Below are 23,169 nucleotides of genomic sequence, written 5' to 3'. Positions count from 1 at the left end.
GATTAATGAGGGTGTGTGGCTGTGGAAAGCTGACAGATTTCTCGCTTTCCAAGGACACATCATATTGGCAAAAAGGGAGAAATGACTTTGCATGGTAGGAATTTGCAAGACTTTTGATTTTACATAGTAATAGCCATTCACATAGGAGATTAGAAATAATGAAAAAATATTGAGATAAGTGTGTGGGGACCATTTAAATGTCTGTTTGATTTAGAGGGCACTGTAATTCATTGTTTAATTATTCAATAAATGCATTTAACACTTGATCAGCTGTCGGTTTGAATGCAACCAAGCTCAATAATCACTTAATCACAGGTGAATTAAAAGATTTGGAAACACTCATCAGCACATGCTAAGAAATATTTGCGCACACAGGCCAGATGTGCTGTTGGCAGTGAGAAGAGTCTCCAGCTCTGGATATGCTGTACATACAGTTTGCTGTGGGATAATGAGTGGGCTGGGTTCAGTTCACAAGGGCACATCATAATAGCCAGCTCAGTATTATGAAGTTGACACTGATTTTAGAAACTACATGTGAGCACCTCAGCGTGCTGCAATATTTCAAAGGAGGGTTTCTTCTGGAGTTTGTTGTTTTGAACACTGTTTTGTGTCAGGGCTCTCAAAAGCAACAGCTCCAATGACCTTTATTCTGCGAATTAAGCTGTTTTTGCTTCGTGTTGACTGATAGATCTTATTATTTCAGCAGAAGTGGATTGAGCATTGAACAAATACCCTGGAGCCATAGCAACTACATTAACAAAAGTTAATGAAATATATGGAGGCAGGACTTGGATTGTCCTTTAGTTTTGAAAGCTGTGGCATTTACATTTTGCACATCTGTGTAGAGGGAATAAAAACGATATAAACAGCATACATGCACGTCATATCTTTCAGTTTATAATGTAAACACATGTACGCTGAAGCATATATTGTATTATTTGGCTGTAAAAATCGCACAAAAACACACTTTTTTAGTTTGTCATTTGTGGCATGCATTTTCTCCCGAGTCTGAATTGGGAAGTGAAGTCATGGTCATGCATGTTTTGCATCACAACGAAGTTAAATAAGTGCAAAGTGATGCTAAATTTTAAAGGCCACACGATTTTGCTCCTGAAACAGCATCGTTTGCTGGCATTGAAAAATAAGAAAAAAATCTGCAATTTAGATGTAGCTTCAATTCTATGTTAGCTGTCCCAAAGGTCTGACCATGTTTGCATCTGATTATGCTTGCATGCATTTAATTAATAATTCGACAATGCACGGCATTGATGTCGGTCAGCTAACACTCTGCAGGGGAATAGATTGCCTGAGTCTGATATCCAGCCACAGCCTTTTAGCGAGGAGCAGAAACGATGAGCTCAGGCAGATTTCAGATACAGGAGCTCCAGCGTGGAGCTGCGTTAATCCCCCCTCCCTCAGGTGCAGCTGCTCCTGGGGAGGAATGCCACGGACTACAGCTTTCCACCGATGCCTGGCCGCACTCTGATTAATGCACTCATCAGTTCTTTTCTTGTTTGTTTTAATGACAATCACGTCCCTTGTGGGAATCTGGTGACTTTTTGCAAATACTGCTGAGGCATCTGCTTACACCTGCCACTTTTTTCCCTTGCTTGTCTTGTGAAAGGACTGCTGCTATAAAGCCCAAGTGTTTTGACATGACTATGCTGTCAGTTTCAGTGTAGGGAACCACGTAACACATTTTCCAGTAGAGATATGAAAAAATATGAGCTGAGGAAATGAGCGGTGATAAGATCTCAGTGTGTTGGGATGCGTTGTGCTTTGTTGATAAGGCTATTATTCATCATTATGCCTTAGACAGCAAAAATCCACTCTCCATTTCAGGCATATGCTTTATACGCACAGTGACCGCACTGCTTATGAGTTGTACTGAGTTTTATTACTAATTACTGTGGAGTTTTAAAATAATTGAATTACTTATTTAGACTGTACAGAAACTTCAGATATTTAGTTCGAATCTGAAATCTTGGCTGGCTCCTTTTCTTTTGAGAAGTGAGGTTTTTGCAGGGGTATAGAGAATTGAAATATGGTCCTCTCAGAAACATGCTGACATTTAATATTTAATGTTAATTTAACAGCATAAAAAAGGTGCCAAGAGGCTGGATGTAATTCATTTGATAAAAGTCCCTAGAAATGTTATTTAGAAAATTATTCATAACACTGACCATGAGAAGGGCGAGCGGCTTATTTTAAATACCTAATCGATTAATAAAAATCTTAACAAAACCAAATCCTGCCAAACAGAGGATTAACAGACACAATCTACCAGAATCCTACAGTGGAATTTATGGAAACGTCTTGTACTGGTCCCCTTTTCTCAAACAATTTTTAATCAGGAATCAGATGTGCTAACAAAAAAAAGTGCTTTGAAAGGTAAAATACATTTTGAAAAGACTGTTAAAGTTTAAAGCTGATCTGATAAAAACTTGTAATCTACATGAAATGCTGACCTGAACATGGAGCAGTTCAGGCCACAGGGTTGTTATGTAGGTGTTTGAATAAGTATAGTGAGCACTGTACGTCTCAGTAGGCTAGCTGACATGGTAATTATTATTTACATTTCGTATTACACAGTAATTCTGCAACATGAGCGATGGTGGATGATCATCATTCTGACAAACACAGACAGGGAAGAGTTGTGGTCATGGCACGTTTGGCTACCTACATGTGATTGATGATACAAGTGGACAAATGACTCACTTTGCTCAACTGTCCATCAATGGTGTGATGCCTATTACAGTGTGATACTTTGCCTCTGGCACCTATCAGTGACAGACCTCATCATACTAGTTTCTGTGTGTGTGTGTGTGTGTGTGTATTTGTGTATGCGTATTACATGGCTAATAACGTATTACTGGCACATCTCAGCCACATGCTGTGCTACTCTGTTTAATAAATGTTGTAAATGTGTCTCTTCTCAACCTGTCCGATCACTTCTAGCAGGCGGACTCTGGCCCATTTCCAATGTCTTGTGATGGATCTTTGTGCTATCAGCAAGGCGCTTTGAGCCCTATAACATAAAGCGCCTGCGCTTATTCAGCACCCGCGTACCTTGCCTGTGATCAATGGCAAGCAGTCATGACAGTGAATGGAGCACAGATTGAACCACATCTGGGATTCGGATGCTGAATAACTGCCCACTCAACAGGGGCGTCTCATGAATAACACATCAGCCGTCTCAGTGTCCCATCTCCTTTGGCCCCTCACCGGCAATGCTTTTGCACTCAGGTCTGTCCAGAGAGCAGGAGGTCAGGGCACAAATACTTGGCACCCCCAGCACTAGCATCAGGCAGCCCTGCCTTCGACAGCCAAGGGAGAGTGGAGAGAATATTGGAATAGACAGAGTAGCAAGTAAGTTTGCAGTGGAGTGCAGAGGAGATGCAGAAAAATCTACAGCAATGATCATTTTGATGGGGTGCTACTGTGTTTGTATTGTATTTTTATATATAGCACAAGCCTATATAGGTTGCTATGGTAGAGGAAAACGCAATCAAACAAGTTTTATGTCCTTTTTCCACCATTCAAACCATGAACAAACCCTGGCTGATATTAATTTCAAGCAGCTTCATGGTACATATAACATAATAGATACATTAATATAGTTCTCACAATAGGCTAATAATATTGTTGCAAGTTTGAGCACACAAAATTTTTAATTTTAATGTTTGACTGCATGGTGATATTTACAATATTCTGATATACGACACAATTATACACTTGTGTTAAACAATACAAAGAAATAGATATGCAGGCTGAGTTTTAACAATAAAACCTATAATAAAGAAGGTGCTTTAGATTAAATATTATAAATTATTTCCTCACACTGCCTGTTCAGCCAAGTTTTTATACTGTGTATCCTTATGATCTTCATGATTTTTAACTGGTTTTATGTTTTCACAGTTTGGTTTTATTCAAGTCCATCATGTCTGAAAAAACATCTTTGTGTATTCATCAGGCAGGTTGAACATAGTCATACACGCTTCTCTCTTTTTTTATCCTTTTTTTTAATGCATTCAATCTAAGTAGGCGTATTTTGCTGAAGTGGATTCAAGGACATTTAAAAGGTCATAATGGCAAAAAATTGGGCATATATTTTGAATGCAAATCCAGTTGATGGAGCTCTCATTTCACCAAATTGAGATCACCTGGTCCTACGATGGCCAGGCAGTAGCGTGCTACAGAAACATATTTTCAGATTTAATGATCATGGTGGTAAGTCATTCCTCTTTCAGTAATTGAGTAGCGATCCAGAAGGTTAATGTGCAGCACTAGCAGAGAGAGAAAAGCGTTGATCTAGAACGGAACATGGGAAATGTAGTCCAACATAAAGAGTTTATATTTATTCTAACTGCTTATTTATAAAGAAGATATTTAGACAGATTCTCCTTGTGAGAGATCTCACGGCCTCTTTTTCAGTAAAAGAAGTGTTTGGCCTGCACTTGTAATTGTCAAAATAAGAAACTTATAGTATATATAGTGATCTGTATCTGCTCCCCGGTATACTCATCTTTAATATGAAGTTCAGTACTCAAAAAAAAAAAAAAAAAAAAAATCAACCCTCCTTTGAGATCTTAGACGACTGCCTGCACATAAAACAAGGTGCATCCAGGCACAGTGGTTTTTCTCTTCCTCGCTCCCCTCTGTCAGCTTCACACACCGCTTACCCGGCGACATTTGGGACGAGTTTCTCACTGCTTGGTTTCTCACATCTTGGACACTGACACAAAATAAATGAAGACACAAAGAAGACACAAGGTTCAGAGTTGGAAGGGTTGGTGGCTGAGGTGTGAAACTATCGGGGTGTAAAATTGCCCTGGCAGCCGTGCTGTTGTTTCAGCATTTCATGGCGAGCTGCTCAGCTAGCGTCCCTACTTTCATGTACAGTGCCTTCTTGCCTCCACCTTTTTTTTCATATGTTTTTCTGTTCACACCTCTGCTGAGTGTGACCCTAAATCTGCAGAAGTTGTAACTTTATAAAAATACAGTAAAATCCATCTAGGCTGCTTAGTATGCATGATTATGTGGTTTTATTTCCTTGACTGGAGCTGCAGAGTTCTTCAGCACTAAAAATGGCCCTGGTAGGAAAGACCAGAAGGTTCAACAGGCTAATATTCACACATTAATTTGTCCTAAGATGTCCAACTGTTCTCCAGCAGCTCTCATTACTCACAATCAGTCACAGGGTGGCTAATTGTCTGTGTGGGGAAAGACAGCCTTACTGGTGTGAGGAGGAGCCTGACTGGCGCTTCTGCCTCGTGGCAGCAGGAGGCCAGAGCCAGGCCGTAGAGAGAGGACAGACGTAGCACGGCGGGCATTGCAGCACATTTGGCTGTCAGTGTGACGCCTGGGGTTTGTTATTAGAAGCATGGGGTGAAACATAGTGACTGGTTCTGAGCAGCAAGCTGAACTGTGTGACATCAGGCACATTGTTATTTTGGTTCATTAAGTGGTGTTATTTCACTAATTAGTTTTCTTACAGAAAATGTGGGCCTAAAGCTGGTAATTGGTGACATGTTTATGATGGTAGATCAGGGATTGTGCCTGTTATGTGAATAAGAACTCCAATTAATTAAAAAATAATTTGATAATGTTTGACATAAAAATTAGGGCAAGGTTGCTATATGCTCTGATTTAAATATTTGATGATTGTGTTTACTCATATTAGTTTCAAATTTTCTGCACTTTCTTTGAACCACTTCTGAACAGATGGCGCGACCGGCTCCGCTGCTCTCCTCCCTTGTGTGTCTGATTCTACATTCATAAAGCTAACGTTAGACTAGATTAGTTCCTCTGATGTCCATGAAGCAATTTCTCATTATTGCCTGTGGTTGAGAGTGGGTAGATTCTTGCCTCGGAGCGCACAGGACAGTGTTTGTATTCTCTGACAGGCTGCAGAAAGTCTTTGTGCCCAGAGTGAAAGAAATAAAAGTATGAGGAGAGACTCCCTCCAATGGGCTGTGTCTGGTGTTGGCCTGCCCTGCGGTAAGGCAAGGTTATTCAGATGAAAGATGGTGTTGAGATTAGTGAGCCTTACCCGAGCGCGTGGACGTCCAGCATGCCGCACTGCGTGATTTATGAGAGTCGTGATATCAGCGGTCGCCACATGAATAAACCATGTGGCCAGAATTAAGCTCCTGTTAAACGACGCACAGCATTTTCCCAGGTGCCTCAACCACCAGTGGAAATCACAGTCATGAAAGTTGTATTGTTGTTGTTGTTATTGTGTTGTAGCTGTTTCACGAGGCCGCTTGTTGCAACAGCTGAATCTTCTCTCAGGGACTTCTGATAATTAAGGGTGTCAGCTGATGGTTGGATAATTATAAATCCAGCACCCACCAAGTTGAGCAAGTTTGGAGGCTTAACACAGCAAATTGTAACTCTATTGGATAGAAATGGATGAGTTCATTTTCAATTCAATACCTAAATAGCCTGTATTTATGAAGTGTGATCCTCTTCTTTTGTTTTTTTTGCGTCCTCCAGAATTAAAAACAAGGCCAAGTCTGACCTTGTGAGACTCATTTGAAGAATAATTCTACAAAATTACCAAGAATCAAAGTTATAATTTGTAGCACACACTCAAAATTACATCTAATTCCAATGAAACAACATTTTGAAATCTATTTTCTCTTCTTTATTACAATATACCATCATCTATAATGAGTTTCTGCAGTGGCTGATTGCATGGGCACTTTCTCCTGGGAAACTGACAAACTGCATACATATAAATGTAGTGCACATTAACAATATGAATATTGTGCATCTGTCTTCTATCCTTCCTGTTCATCCTCACTCTCTGCTTAGGAACTCATATGCTAAAGCCCAGAGCTAAGGCAAAATGCAATTATCTCCCTGGAAAAATCTGAACCTAGACTGTCTGTCCTTGCATATGGGTTGAAGTATGAATGTCCATAACCAGAGCTAAGCAGTATTTAAGTCACAGTGTCCAGTCTGTGATTGAGAGATTGTATTAATCCTTAGCTGGATCATGTCAAGCTGGCATTCATAATCACTGAAGTGTAATAAAAAAGTAAAGCACCCAGGAGTGCATTTTTACTAAGATCAGGTATAAGACACTGCTGCCTTGGCTGTGCTTCATGCTGTCAGCATTACTGAAATATCTATAAATGCAGCAACAAACACCCCCTCAGGCTTCATGACGTCACTATATTTGATGCCAATTCATGTACTTGGTCTCTTTGATAGTGATGTGTGTACAGAGGAACAAAACAAGAATTTTGGAAGAAAAATCCCTAACTGGATACCTTGTTGCTATAAAGTTTAGCACAAACTAATGTTCAGTAGGAAACAGCAGTGGAAGAAGTGTTCAGGTTGTTCACATGAATAAAAGTAAAAATACAAGGATGTAAAAATACTCACAAATAAAGGTGTTTCCAGCAAAATGTACTTAAATGTTTAAAATATCAAAAGCAAAAGTGCCCCTTGTACAGTATATCTGAAGTGTTATTATTTGATTGGGTTATTAGTATGGATGCATTGAAGTGTAAGCAGTATTTTAATATTGTGGCTGGCTGAGGTGTAGCTCATACACATATAATTATTATGTGTTGTTTTTTAAATTTGCTTTTTAAATATTAATCTGTAAAGTTACTGGTAACCATAATTGAAATGTAGAGAAAAGAAAAGAGTAATAAGAACAATACTTCACTTAAATACTTAAGTGTAAGTATAAAGATGCAGAAAATAGAAACACTCAAGTATAGTAAAAGTACCTCTTCATTTGACTTAATTACAGTAACTTGGTTAATGCATTTGATTCCAACACAGTTGAATCTAAAACCTAAATAAACATGATCCAAGGAGCTTTAAAATATCGTTTTTGTCATCGATAACATGAATCCAGAATTGAGTTTTGTGCTGTTTTGTTGCTGCATTTTTCAAAAAGCAGCACCTGCTCTGATGTGGCTGTCCTCTCCTCCTGGCTTTTAACACATCAGACACACAGGTATGTGACTGAAGCCAGGGGAAGCAGTGTCTATGATGCACCACACCGTGGCCTCTCTAATGAGGCTTGACTCCTAATGACACCCCCCCCCTACCCAGCAGCAGACAGGGATGACCAGAAGTGGGGCTTATCTCATAGGCACTCTGTGCTGCGTGGTTACACCTGTAACCTTTTGGATCACTCCAAATTAGGTTGCTCCGGGAATCCTTCAGTAGTGATTACTAAACAGATGGAGTGGCCAGAAGAATTCTCATAAAAATTGTATATGAGCTCTCAGCTTGAATTTAGAGGAGGGATAATAGGCTGATTGTGCAAAGACATGTTACACACAGAAGCCCACAACTGATCAGGCATTCTCTCTGCTGCTCCAGACAAGATTGCAATAGCAAGTGATGTTTCCGTTGACTGGTTTCCATTATGTAGATGTAAATTAACACGAGCAAGACGGAACAGAGCATTTTGATAAATGAGCACATAGAGCACCAAGATGAGCCTGAACAGCAGCTGGAATCCATAGATGGGAGGTGAGCCTCTGACTTGTGCCAGTCAGTCATGCCTGCTGAGCATCATTCATGGAAGAGTGCAGGTGCTGGTCAGCCAGGGGACGGGCGGTTAATTGCATTGCACTTTAATAAGTCACACAGTGAAGACACATGGCTTTAATCATGCAGATGTCTCTGCTGATAGGCAGCACGAGGGACTTAGGTGGCTCGGGCTCATCAGTGTCAGTGTTTCTTCAGGCAGATGTCCGATGTTAACTGTGGGTGTCTGTGTTAAGATTCACAATTGCTTATCCTCACATACACAACATCCTACATACAGCCTCACTCTTTACCCTACCTCTTATACTTTACACTTGTGTCTCCATTAATAGCCTAAAACATGTTGCTATTTCAGCAGTTTGTCAGCAGCAGGACGGAAAATGAGTGAGTTTCATAGTTTCAGTAATCCATTTGAAGAACAGGAGAGAAATTCATTTAGGGTGAATTCAGTCTCAGGAGAACATTTTGTTTGGTGTAAAGTGAAAACAGTTGAAGTCAAACCAGAAACCAACTGTTTTTGTGGATGAAGGCACATACAGAGAGGAGAGATGCAGGGGAGCCCCAGGTAGTGAGCATCATATTGATCCAACTCGTCTGTCTGATGTTCTTTTGATATGCTTGCTGTATGCAGAATCAAGAATGATACAGAAGGTCACTCAGACCAAGTGCACCATTATTAAAAGTGCATTTTCTTTGTCTTTAAAAAAAAAGAAAAACATTTAAATGTTAAAGTCCACACTGAGGGAAATGGCAGGGATCTTTTCAGGCATGACAGACTATCAGTGAGTATCTTGTCCTTGACATTCAGATTTTTAAAGTCACCAAGCTGTTGGACTGACATATGCAGTGCTGCATGCAAACATCTCTGTGGAGGCAGACCGTGACCGGATCTAACAGCGTGAGACTTAGCATTAACACCTGGACATAGGATTTCAGATCATAATGCGCGCTTGCAGTCTGTTGCACTTTTGATGATGTCAGACCGTAAACAAGCGTGTTGTGCCTTCATGGTGTTTGCAGATCACGGTGGATCAAGAAATACATCCAGCATGATAAATAATTACTGTTCATTGCAAGTAGCATATCACATCATGAGGTAGTATCTTATCTTTGAACAAGTTTACTATGCAGTAACCAGATCACAATCAGCACAAGGGTTAAGGAAAGCATCTTGTACAAAACTATATTTCAATATGAAAAAGACATCATGTGAAGCTTTAAAATTGTTTTTGTTTATATTGCTTGAATTTCACACTAGCAAAAATGGAGTAACTAACTTAAACCATATGTTTTGTTAGGTGAAAATGAGTCACGATTTATATATAAATTGTAAAGTACGATCTTTTTAGCCAATCTGATGAATTTGTAATTCAAATATGAATGTTAATTTGTTATAGATTAGCGCTCATTATAGTACAGTGTAGTACACTTCTTAGCTTTGATGCTGCCCTGGAAAACATATTAATTTAAATTCTGTTCTTATTTCCAAACACAGGTCTCTAAATTATCTTTTCAGGGAGTATAATACATGTAATGAGCACAGCTTTAATAATTCTTCAGTTTTCTGTCTCAATGTCCATCCAGCTGGGCTTTAGCAACAGTTTACACACAAAAGAAAAAAATCTGAATTATTTATTTTGCCAAGAACAAAAAGAACCATATTCTTTTGTTGTGCTCGTGTTTACATCTTAATTCAGAAATCACAGCAAATGAAGGGTAGAAGAATCTCATGTCTGCCCTTTGACCTTCTGGAGGAATCATTAAGAGCAGTGTAGTGAGAGTGATGGTAAACACATTAATGTTCTGTTCACGCCTGTATTATCATGGCAATAGCCCTTGTGTAGGCTTTGTTAATAATACAGAGATAACATAATCTTGTCACATTATGGAAAAACCACTTGTAGTGTTTGAAGTGTGAACAGAGCCCCTCTTGAGTTGGGTAAGTGGGTCTGTGGATACCAGGTAGGAGGGACACAAAATGGAATGAAAACTGTGTGGTCGGTTGTGGAGGCTGCACAGAGTAAATTGGCCTTTCAAGAGCAGCTTTTGTGAACTGTACCCCTGTTGAGATTCTTGATCCCATAAGAAATTTATGAGTTTGTGTGCGCGCATGCGTGTGAGAGCAAGCAAGGAAGCGTGTCTTCTGTGTGTCATCATAAGCTCATTATTTTTCTTCTCTCCCACAGATCTGTGACCTGTCATCACTTCTCCCAGCAAGTGTGTGTGTGTCTGAGCACAGCGGCACTTCTGTCACTTCTGTGCTTCCAGAGCCCCCTCAGCATCCACAAAAAACACGCAGGGACCACAGGCTGTAAGATTAGGTGAGCTTAAGGCCACGTGCCTCTGGCTATTAGATCTGTCACTGTCTCTTTCTTCAAGGGCTCCATGGCACTTACTTTGCTAGTAGCCATCACTCTAACAACTACCAAAAAGCCATTGATTCACTTAATCTTGCCACATAATATAATAATCCTAATTTTATCAGCTCTCGGCCTCACACCGTAGGCTTGTGAATGAGAACTTATGAGGTTTGAGAGATGTGAAATGACAAGTTATGAAGTATTGATCTTGCCAGAGGCATTCAGAGAACTAACTATGGGTGGTGGTCTAATCACAGGAGCAATAAAAGCTTTCTAGTCAATCAAGCAGAGTCCCTGTAGTATTTAACAGGATTGTTTCAGAGGGCCTGAATATGAAAGCAGCGGTAGGCTGTTACATGTGTGTGTATTGATTAATCATCCTGTTAAGGAAATGAACATGACTTTAACCTCTGCCTGTTCAGATGAACTGCTACTTAGAGGAAGTGGAGGTGTGATTGATTTTCTTTCTCATGTGAGTGAACTACATGTGGCTATCAATGCAGAAGATTAGCTGAACATGTAAATGCCTGTGTTATTGGATACAGTCACATCACCTATAACACAGCGAAGCACATACAAGGCACATACAAACCTAATGCATACATGCAAACACATTATCACATAGCCACGACATATTGAGCCACATGTATTCTCTTGTGTCTGTTGTTCACACTACAACAAAGTGTGAGTTTCCTCTTCTAAAAAGTTGATATCTTGCTCACATTGCCACTCAAAATATACAGTAACTTTACTTCTCGTGGCATTCAGGCATTAACCTACTGTATGAGCTATGGTGTGTGTCAGTCACACATGTGTTATGTGCACATCCTTTGTTGTCTGTACATATTTGCTAAGGTAAGAAGTTTGCGTGTGGAGAATCCATCACTGTCATGTCCCTTGATCATATGCACTCTTCCTCTGCCTATATATTTAATGAAATAACCTGCTGGTCTAAACAAATCAGCATTCCTGTCATTGTCACAGGGGGGGTTCATCTCTACTGCAAGTGCATTTTGAAGGTCTTACTAAAGGAGACAACACACAGTAACAAATGTTAAACAAGGATATGCTTTTTTTGGTCATTCTAGCTTGAAAAATACTAAAAGGAATACTTTGACATTTTAGGAAGTGGGCTTATTCGCTTTCTTGTTGAAAATGAGAAGAGAAAATTGATATTGCTCTTATGTCTGTGTGGTAAATATATAGATGAAGCCAGCAGCCTGTTAGCTTATCATAAAGACTTACTCTGTCCCAAAAAATCTGCATCGTTTATTGCATGTTTTTATGAGGGGTTATGTGTTGTACTGTTTCTTGGTCAGCACAGAATATTTACTTCCTGGAGCTGGTTGTCTGGTGATCATATCATGATGCCAAAACTCAGAGAAGTTAGTGTGCCAAGAAATTGTAAAACCACAACTTGTTGTTTTTATGCTTTAGTTTTTATATGGCTTTAGTATAATGTGTTAAATAGTAAGTTTTAGAGGTGCTAGTAACTACACTGCCAAGTTTTGACTTCAATTTGGAGTGAGATTTGGGGGGTGGGAGGTGGGACTGGTACTTTACTGGTACTTATTTTTGTCCATGTGGTTTGGAGGATATATATATATATATATATATATATATATATATATATATACATTAAAAATCACATGTATGAATATATTAAGCCTGAATGAAGAAAAAGTATAATTAAAGAAATTAAAATATTGTTGCATATTGGACAACATATTCACCAGTATCGATATATCTGTGATATGATTTGGATAATTAAACCTCGTAAAACAATGTCAAAGTCTTCAAAGTCTAACAGCTGCAACATAGTAGAAACAATTTGGGTGAATGAAATAGCCTCACAACTAACCAAAAACCTATTTTCTGAATTGCAAGAAAGTTTCATAGCGACAGGGACACAGAGCGTTTCCATAACCATAGTAACTCACTCTCACTGCTGCCTGTGTGCAGACAATGTGAGAGGAGAAGGAGAGAACTGCTGACTGAAATTACTCTGAACAGCATGCATGAGAATAAATGACAATATAATAGACTTGTGTACATTTCTCACTGAATAACTCGCTGCTGCACGGTGCTGCTGTTGCACTATGCTGCTCTGTCTTGTCTGTCTGTGTTGTGTCAGTGTCCTCTCTCACAGTCAATATGTCAGAGTTGGCAGCATTAGGCCTATAGTATGAGTTTTTGTTACTTTAGGACAGAGCCAAGCCCGCTGTTTTCCCCCCGTTTCCAGTTTTTATGATGAGCTAAGCTAACCAGCTGCAGGCTATACTGTAGCTGCAGCTGTGAGAGTTCTCATCTAACTCTCTGCATGAAAGAAAATAAGCATCTTTCCCAAAATGTTTAGTTTTTATTTCTGTGTTATGGCACACATTTGGCCCTTCCCATTTGGCATTAAAAGACATCAATATTTTAAAAAACGTAAATCTTCTGGCATAGCATAAACAACGCATGTGGTGGAAGGAAAAGAAAGGAAACACATACCCACAAAACAATCCAAATAAAACAAAAATCTCAATGAACTGTTCACATAAAGACCTGCCACATATTTACAGCATATCTTAAAGACATTTTTTGTTTAACTATTCTTTTAAGCAATCATAAATATGTTTTGATAAATGCTTGCTCAGAAACTACTTTAAAGGTGTTTCAATTACCTGAACGCACCATTGCCAGGGGCTAGTAAGTTTCTATTAGAAAGGGCAACATGAGAAATGATCCAGGTTACAGTCAAAGTACAACCATATATCTTTTTTCCCCCTCTCAGAGTGAAGGATGGGGTCATCTGTTGCCCTGCTGGCCCTTCTACTTGTTCTGGGCTTCACCAATAGTGTATGGAGTCTGAACCCGGATGACCCCAATGTCTGCAGCCACTGGGAAAGGTAAGAGTGCATCCTCCTGTGTTTACTACAGTACATTGATTTTTTGATTTGAAAGAAAAGCTGCAGTAGTTTGGTGGCGCCAGCTCCCAGTGCAGACGTTGTCGATCCTGGAACATTTTCAGTGTACCTGCAACAAGCGCTCTTAACCAAAGTTCCAGATCTATTCTCAAAGTCCATACAGCAGTATCGATCTCACGCAGCTCGAGTCGCCAAGCGCTGAGAGATGGGAGGAGTTGTGGCTTCAAGTGAAATACGCAGGCAAATTGATCAGTGTGTACTCTCATCCCAATCAATCATAACAGCCATAGAGCCTGAATAATTATTAGTTGTGCTGAGCAGTGTCACTTATGAGAAATAAGCAGGAATAATTTCTGTCCTTGATGCAAAGGGGAGGAAAGAAAGCTGTGAAGATATATTATCTGGATTATTGCCTGACCAAGGTGATGATTGTGGTTCCACCTTGTTGGCATCGAAATGAATTCCCTAAGTGGGCTGTGCTCATGGCTTTGGGGTCCTCCAATATCCTCAGACAGCCTCTGCCTGCATATATCACTAACATGAATCACCAAAAAGGTCCTTTCAAGTCCTTTCTTTGCATATCAAAGTTATTGTATTTATATTGTACTTTCAATACTACTAAATCCATTGACAGGACCGGCATACTGTTGTTTTTTCCCCCTCCAACATCTCAGAGGAGCATGAATCTATACCCCCAGCTACATTCACTGCAGCAGTGTCTTTACACTTCTGTCTTTTAGCTATGCTGTGACTGTCCAGGAATCCTATGCTCACCCATTTGACCAGATCTACTACACCAGATGCACGGACATCCTCAACTGGTTTAAGTGCACAAGGCACAGGTATGTTTAAAGGGGCTTTCTCATTCGTCCCCATACTTGTTTCGTCTGGACCTTTACTGTCACCCAAAATCAGAGTCAACAGTAAATGTCCTTGTTAACATGGCTGACAGTGAATTGATCAGAGCCAAGATGCCTCTGATCATCTTACAGTAAATCTTTTAATTAATCCCTTAAGGTTTGTTGTGATTTAGATTTTATGCATCTTCTGTTTTACACATAATCTCTCTGGCTTTTTTTCTTAGTCCTCTGTTGTTCTTTTACATTATAAACTTGCCAATTAAAGTAGAAAATTGTGGCACAACTTACTTTTATAAAGCAGCCTTTTATATGTTTTCCTGCCCTTCAAGCGGGGTCACTCTTTACATCACGTAGCTGTCTCGGCGTGTCTGTTTCTCCAGGATCAGTTATAAGACGGCTTACCGGCGGGGAGTGAGGACCATGTATAGGCGCCGCTCGCAGTGTTGCCCTGGTTACTTTGAGAGTGGAGACTTGTGTGTTCGTGAGTATCCCCCTTCTTCTTTTTTTTTCACCTCCTTTGTCCTCGGCGATGACATTTCAGGTTATGTCTGCTAGACTTTTAAAGAAAAAAAGTGAGTATTAGGATTGATTGTTACTGTGGGTGGCGGGCAGATAAAGCTACAACTTCCCACCAGGCTGCTGGCACCCCACACTCCTCCATCGCCCCCGCTCCAGTCTGATGCTATTTATCATGAATGCCCAATAACACCTCACCACTACCTCTTCTATTAGCATGCCACCATCCTTGTGAATTTACTCAGTTTAAGATGACTGACCATGATTTAACATGACGGCACACTGTTTTTACACCAAAGATTGCTCCCTGCTTTACTCCTCCAGCAAGAGTAATTTAATTGAAGTTGTATAACAATGAGAAAACTTAACGAGCCAAGCGGGTCCTGGTTACAGACTGAGTAGGTATTGCACCCGCCATAAAACCACACTGGAATTCAATAACATAAAAAAAGCAGAAGCCATGAAAATTGGACTGCAGCAGTATGCTGATAACAATCCTTCACTGTCATTTTTATTACTTCATTAATGGTCATTGATTTCTATTTTTATCCACACATCAAAGTGAATATTTCTGCATCTTGGCCAAATAAAGAGAGAACATATAGCTTCTGAGACTTACGTTTTTGATATTCTCACCCTACCTAATGTTTTATTCCCTTTAAATAGGATTAGAATCACACTTTAATATTTTCCTAGATCTTTATGCAACATGAGCGAGTTACTGATACAACTACAGCTGTGTGGGTATGCTCTTTGACCACCACCGAGCTTGTCCTTGTCTGTGCTTTACTAGCCTCAGGCCAACAGAGCACCTGGAAGTCAGCCAGGAAAGAACAAGAGCCAGTGTGATTATCAAGGGGTCTCGAGGAGGAAGGGGCATATTGATCAATAATGTATTCATTAACCATCTGACTGACAATGAAGTTATTCATTAATAGTTCTTTCAGTGTGTTAACTAGGTGAATCTGCAAACTGCGTAGGTTCCTCTCAGGTTTTGGCCTACCAGTTTCATGAATAGCTGATTTTATTTTGTTATTATATCAAGCTGAAAGGGAAAACTGCCCCTCTCCCCTGTAGCTCTCTTTTAGGTGAAGTGGGGGAGACTGAGCTGATAGGGGCCAAGAGGGCAGTTTAGCTTTCTGCTGTCTTTGCAAACTGTTCCACCCCTTTTAATCCTAGCACTCTCACTACCAGGATTAAGAGATTTGTACTCCCTGAGCTGTTTTGCATGCAGTGACAAAAGGGGGCATTATAGAGTAAATCGACCCAAAATTAACTCAAGTCATCTATTCCTGGATACTTTGTTGTTTACTGAATGTAAAATATTCCCCCTGTGTATTGTTAGTTTATTGTAGTATATTCCATTAGAAGTCAAAAAATGTTTCAAGAGTGCCTTTTAATCCTGTCTGCAGTTTTATTTTTTAATTATATGGCACCACATCACCAATACACTAGCTCCAATGAGAGATGACTAAATGAATCTGGGGAGGTGAAGGCCTTGAATTAACCAAAAGAATAATCACACAAGCACACATAATACTTCCAACACTAAATCAGCAAGATAATCTTAAAGGATGCTCTTTCTTTGTTATTTTGTTTCATTCTTTTGTTGCAAGGGACTGTCAAGTTTGCTCAAAGCTCTCTCCGGTGTGTGTCTCCGCATTGAACTTTGATCTGTCTTTAATTAGTGCGTCAAGTTTCCAACTAGAGGTCTTTATTAATTCTGTGACCTTTGATATGTCTTAAGTCATTACCTTAATCCATAACTAGCCTACGTAGAGGATGTGAAGAACTCATTTCCTTCCTAATAAGCGTGATTATTACAGTTGTGCATGAAGAAGTGAGAAGACCTCGCTAATGACAACAGCTTGTAATATCTTCAGAGGCTGACAGGCTCTGCAGGGCTATGAATCCCTCTTTCTGTTGAACATTTAGGCCAGATGACTCCTGCATGACTCCTGCCCGCCTGTCCAGTGGCACAATATAATTCACCCTTCTAAAAATGTCGGCGGCGGCAGAATTAGTGGGGTTTTGATGAAGTTTCAGGCAGCAATACGCTAGCACATTTCACATTTGGGTTTTGATGATGGGGAAGATGATGAGATTTTTCACCAGAAAGGGATTCTGTGCCTTTGATTTCTTTTTCATTTTGGCTTTGTTGCATTTTTTTAATGCTTCAAAGACACAGTTTTAAAATAAATCATCTCTGTGCTAGATACAGGCATGTGGAAGAAGCTTTGGAGGGAGTTGTTTGATATGTTCTGTAGGCATCTCATTAGATTGATTTAACCAATGGCTACATCGGAGTATTCCATGTTTTTCACTTCATGCTCACTGCCAGTGTGGTACAAAACACTCCTACTACATACATCATAAACAAACAGAATCGCACTCGTTTTTTTGTTCCTGTAGAAAATCTCTCCAAAAACACACAGAGAATTATGCAGTAACAGTAGAGACTATCAGGATCTATTTTATCAGACAGTTTAAAAGATTGTGGTTTGACTGGGCAAGAATATTAAATTTATTAACACTGCATGACAATCACCAATTAGCTCCATTGTTCCCCGTCCTGATAACACCTCTGCATAATGAGTTAGATTAGCCTTTTATCTAGATGAAAGACTCAATTTTCCAGCAGATTCCTTAGACATGAGTTAAGCAGAGTGATTCATGAATTTCAATTAAAATGAAAGACCTACCTCCTACTTTATTATGCCATCCCTTCAGTACACCGGTTCAGATCTCAGGAGAAGGGTGCGCTTTATCCTTTCTCCCATATTCAAAACTTCATTTCCATATTTCTTTTTTTTTTCTCTAAAGGATGTGACACATTTGCATTTCCCTGTTCTCGCTGATCAGAATTTGCTGATTGAAACTAAACGAAATCAACTCATCATGGTGACATTGAATTCGTCTCCTCTCTTTGAATACTCTGCATACTGTGGACTCATTGATTACAGGTAGTCGATCTCACATCTTCGTCAGCACAAATGTTGGAGCTCTTCCCCTTTTCTTTTTTGCTGGCTTACTGTAATTAAACAGTTTTCTGCCAGACTACTGATGCTCAGAAATCTGCCCTGTATTATCTTTCAATCTCTGGTTTACCATTTTTGCCTTGGGAGCATTTCTACGATTAGCACTGGCTCGCGGGTGTTTGGGATTCACTCCACTTTCTCTTCTCCCGCTGCATCTCTCCTGCTGGCGGTGGATCCTAATCGAAGCCTGATTGAGTGATAATCTATAGTAGCACTGTTCAGGCCTGCTGCCAGCTCCTGCTGACCTCTCTGCCTGCAGGATGAGCTCCACAGTGCTCCACGCAGAGCTGCAAAATCGCCCTGAGGCATATGTTGTTAAAAAAACTCCACAGTTGCTATCCTGCTGCCCTTTTTATACTGTTGACCAAGTCATACGTGGCTAATAATATTGGATGAGGTCTGATCAGTTCAGAAAATCAGTGCTGTCTTGCTCTGCTGCACTTGGGCGGTGTATCATTCCTCCACAGGCCATGTTAGTGAACTGCTGATTCTCATCAGGCGGGGTTCTCTCGTCATATTGGCCTGACTGTCTCCTTCCTCAGATAAAAGCTGTCTTAACCCTGTAGGCCAGATGACCTTGGCTGCCACAGACTTATTCATGCTAAGTGCCTATTTTTGTGATACTTTTCATTCTTAGCTTCACAATTGAAAAAATAAAAAGGAAAACTGGCACAATGGCAAAAACTCCATGTAGGTCACTTTATTATCCAGCTGAAACAAACTTCCAACACGCTCCCAGGAATACTAATGCCGACCCAATCAATCGGGTGCCTTGTTGTTCAATATGAATGATCAAGAAAACTGCACACTTAGTAAACGCTGTGGTGCCTGGACCTGCTACATTAAAGCATCGGTATATGACAAAGCACTGGCTGATCAAATTAGAAGGGATTTACAGCTTGTCCTTTCATGGTTCAGCCTGCTGATAACATCTCATTGTGGAAAGTAAAGCTATGTGATAAACTGACATGTTGACCAAGGACTCAGTCTCCTAAGAAATCGTTTAGTCTGGTGTCAAGTTGCAGAGATTTATGCTGAATATGAGTGCCATGGCTAAGATTTAGTCCCTTGATGGTATTAAGGAGATATTGAGTGTTCGATTTTATGGGCCATTTTGTTACTGCTGTTATCTTGGTGATTTTCATTATGCTGTTTATTCGTGGTTTAATGATGTTTAAAACTCTGCTTGTGTGTGTATGTGTGTGTTAACTCAATTAAAAATTGCACTGATGAGGGAACTTCTCTGTGTTTCTCAGCTCTGTGTACAGAGGAGTGTGTCCATGGTCGTTGTGTGTCTCCGGATACATGCCAGTGTGAGCCTGGATGGGGTGGACTGGACTGCTCCAGTGGTGAGTACTCTTTCCTCTTAAACCTGCAATTAGTCACTCAGACTCATTTATTCCTAAATGGCTTTCACAGCCAATTAGTCCATAAGACTTTGCTGTGAACAGCACAACTGTTTTGCCTCAATGTACGTCTATCTCAAAGCTGCTCAGCTTTGTATCCTCTCTTCTTAGCAAACACAGCCAATGGAACAGGTAAGTCACAATGAATTCATTTTCATTTACTGGAAGTGGAAGTGATTTGCTTGATGAATATAGCGGATGGATGGATGGTTGCGTCCCCCCTGTGTCTACCGAGCTCTCTGTTATGGTCTTAATCATGATTAGACTGGTGCCTTGACTTGTTCAGTGGAATGATGAATCAATGCCAAGCTGAAACAAACCAGTGTGCTGGTCTCTGTGTTTACTGGGTTTACCCCAGCTCCCAGAGGTGGACTGCAGGAGGAATGGGAGGTGGAGTCAGGCACATCCATTCTGCAATCAGTTAAATGCTGGAGTGTCAGTGAGGCCAGGCAGGAGGAAAGAATCTATATGCTCCTTTGTGAAATTTATGTCTGCACAGAAATTGTGAATGTGCATACAGGAGGCTTATTCCCAGGTTAGGGCAGAGATTACAATAACCATGACCCAGTCACAGACTCCTGCGTCAACATTTCTGACCCCAAATTCACTCTCAGTGGCACTCCACACTTATTGCCTGTTGCACATTTAGGAATGAGTAATGTGAGCTAAAATCATATCAGCAGTGTTATTGTATAGATCTATGAGTTTTCATTAGCAAGAGAGCCATTCCCTGATTAGCAAATGTGTGTAAATCAGTGGGTCTCGCTGCAGCACCGGCCCATTGGAGGTGGATTCATGGGCATGAATGACAAGCCTGAGCTGTTTGTTGCTGCTCACTCCTACAGACTGGTGAGGGTCCAACTGGGAGGATATGAAGTTCAGGGCCCCCAGGGACTCTTGTCCCACTCTTGGTTTGTTAGGAGTGTAGCCGTGTGTGCCTTTCAGCCTGCAGGTGCTGGGCTAATCCACCTTATTAAAACAGACTTGATGATTGAGACAGAGGCATTATTCATAACTTTAGATTTCCATACCAGGCATGATTCCAGGGTTTTTCATTTACGAGCTTTCATCTGTAGAAATGAGGAATGCGTGCCAATTTTTAAATTAAATCTGCCCTCTTTTTCCTCCATGTAAATGGTTCAGCTTGTTTTTTTTGTCTTTCACTGTAAATTTTACTTTTACCCGGCACAGATAAGTGATGTGAGCTTTAGTGGTTGTCATGTAAGTGGACTCAGCCATTACGTTAAGGCTCACGAAAGGCACAAACTGACATCTATTCAGCCTCAACTCAATCAATGTCATTGTTTATTTACCTGTTTTACGGTTATTGTGTTTCAGTTGAGGTATTTGTGTTTGCCTAAAAGCTAATTCCCTGGTGCGATAGCTGGTGAGAGGGCAGAATGAGCTGGTGACGTGATGAAGGATGTGTGAATGTGATAAAAAGTGTGTCGCCCAGGCTTGGTGTTGAAGAGCTGCCGTGGGATGCTGAGTGGCCTAAAGCTGAAGTGACAGCCTTTCAGCCAGTGATCTGGAGCCAGATCAAAGGCTTGGACCTTGTTTCTGGAGCAGCACCCACCAGGAAGCAGTTTTGTATATGGGTCAGGTGGTGGAAATAAAGAGTTGGACTGTTTGTGGCCAGAAAAGAGAAGGCGATAAGGTGGGAGAGATTCAGTTAGTGAAATTGTGAGCGGTGGTGAGGCTGAAGAAAGATATATAGGCCGTTTTTCACCCGCTGCTGTTCACCTGCTGTATACAGAAAACGTTTCATCCTCCTTCCTCAGCCTGAGGCAACAGTCCCACTGAGACCATACCTGCCCTGTGACCTGTGTGAGGTCCTGGGGTGCCTAATACTTATCTCAAGGACACACACCGGTAGATGTGGACAACAAAGAAAACAGCAAAACAGGGCGTTTGCTGTTGACTGTTTGCAAATGTCTTGTTCTACATCTACCACGTGTGGATTTGGAGCATTGTGAGTTTGCTTGCTGTCCTCCCAAAAGAGGGATGAATGATTAATTGTTGTTGGTTTGTGTGATTGCTCTAATGCCTGTGTGTTGTGTTTGTGGAATGTGCTCTTCAACATGTTTCTCTAATCACATGTTATGTAAAGATTTTCAGTTTTTATTTTATTTTTTTCATTTAATTGCTCAGGGCATTGAAATGTTGCTATGCACCTGTTACTGATTGTTTTTTTTAGGTTTTAATTGTCTGTATTTCTCTGTTGTGCTTGTGTTTTCTGTTGTTTTCCTTTCTTCTTTTTCCTTTTTTTTTACACTGAAATGTACTTTGTTTCTCTGTGCCACTGTGTATATACTTTATTTAGTCAGTAGGGTTTAGCTTTAAAAACAATATTGTTCTCAATAGGATTTAAACCATGTGAATAAAAAAATGTTGGGTAAAATATTAGGCCCAATAAAACAGGGACAGCAGCAATTTCTGCAAAGGCAATTCAGATAGATGGAGCTCTGCTTATGGGAGAGAACAGTACGTCTTATTCGTTTTAGTATGTTGAAGTAAGTTTTGCGAAAGTAGTTGAATTATTGGCTGTAGTTTGCAACAAGTATAGTATATGTTGCTGTAAAAAGAACATTGCAGTATGAGATGAAATGGAAAATCTAATCTTTATAGAATATTATGAGTTTATTAAATGAAAAGTACATCAAGTTTTTTTTCAGCATGTTATGAGTTTCTTGAGTTTTAAAATAGACTTTCCTTCTTACTTCTTGTTACTTCTAAAGTTGGAGAGAAATGACCCAATGCCTTTGCTTCCGTCACTGTGTTCTTTTCCGGACTTGTGATTTGATCCCTCTTGATGAGTCTGTCACACAGGGTCACTATATGCTACAGTAATAACAGCTTTCAAATAAAGAGAATGATAAAGATAGATGTTTCATGTGCAAGGTATATTTAGCTATGACTGCCATCACTTGTAAAATATTAGGTGCAATGAAGCACTATCATCGATTTCATGTGCTTCACTCCGATAATGATATGTTCCCACTGCTCAGGGAGATGAAATGTGCATAGACACACAGAGCTTTTGGTGTTTCTTCTCTCATCCTTCTTAGAGTTTGCTTTTCCTTATTGTGGAGGAAATGTTCGCCCACTTGTGTAGAGATTCTAAAAATCAATGTTACCAAGATAAGTATCTGAAAAGTCTGAGGAGTAGTTTAGCTTTGTTAACCACAAAGCATCCTTTGTGTTCTAAAAAGAAATCTATCACACTTAATAGCCAAATCTAATGTGGTTGGTCAGCCGTGTTCCATGAGGTAACATATTCCTCCCTAATGTATTCAGATGGGAAGGCAGCCACTGCTGCGGGTGTTATACACATGATTAATTGATGAATGTGGCCCATGAACGCTTGTTTATGGTATATTGCATCAGACAAGGGGGCTACATGCTACTTATTTTATATTAATGGTTAACTAAAATAGTAAGATTATTCATTATTAAGGTTTTAAATCAGTGCTTGGTTTCATAATATATTAAACTTGTTGCACTGAAGTAAGAATTTAGGACAGTGATCATAGTGTACTGGGTCGAACAGGGGTGGT

General features: G+C 40.1%; 1 protein-coding gene across 1 annotated transcript in view; it reads left to right on the top strand.

Moving 5' to 3' along the window:
• Positions 1-15,057: 15,057 nt before the first annotated feature.
• megf11 (multiple EGF-like-domains 11) overlaps positions 15,058-23,169 on the top strand; it is a 56,014-nt gene continuing 47,902 nt past the window's right edge. Inside the window, exons 1-2 of the mRNA XM_053319729.1 lie at positions 15,058-15,133; positions 19,463-19,555. Coding sequence (XP_053175704.1) covers positions 15,073-15,133; positions 19,463-19,555 — 154 coding nt within the window. The 5' untranslated portion in view covers positions 15,058-15,072. The remainder of the gene's footprint in view (positions 15,134-19,462; positions 19,556-23,169) is intronic.

This window comes from Scomber japonicus, chromosome 5 (genome assembly GCF_027409825.1).
Source record: "Scomber japonicus isolate fScoJap1 chromosome 5, fScoJap1.pri, whole genome shotgun sequence".
In the NCBI taxonomy this organism is placed as follows: domain Eukaryota; kingdom Metazoa; phylum Chordata; class Actinopteri; order Scombriformes; family Scombridae; genus Scomber; species Scomber japonicus.
Note: the sequence above shows the minus strand (reverse complement) of the source record. Positions and strands in the feature narration are given on the sequence as shown.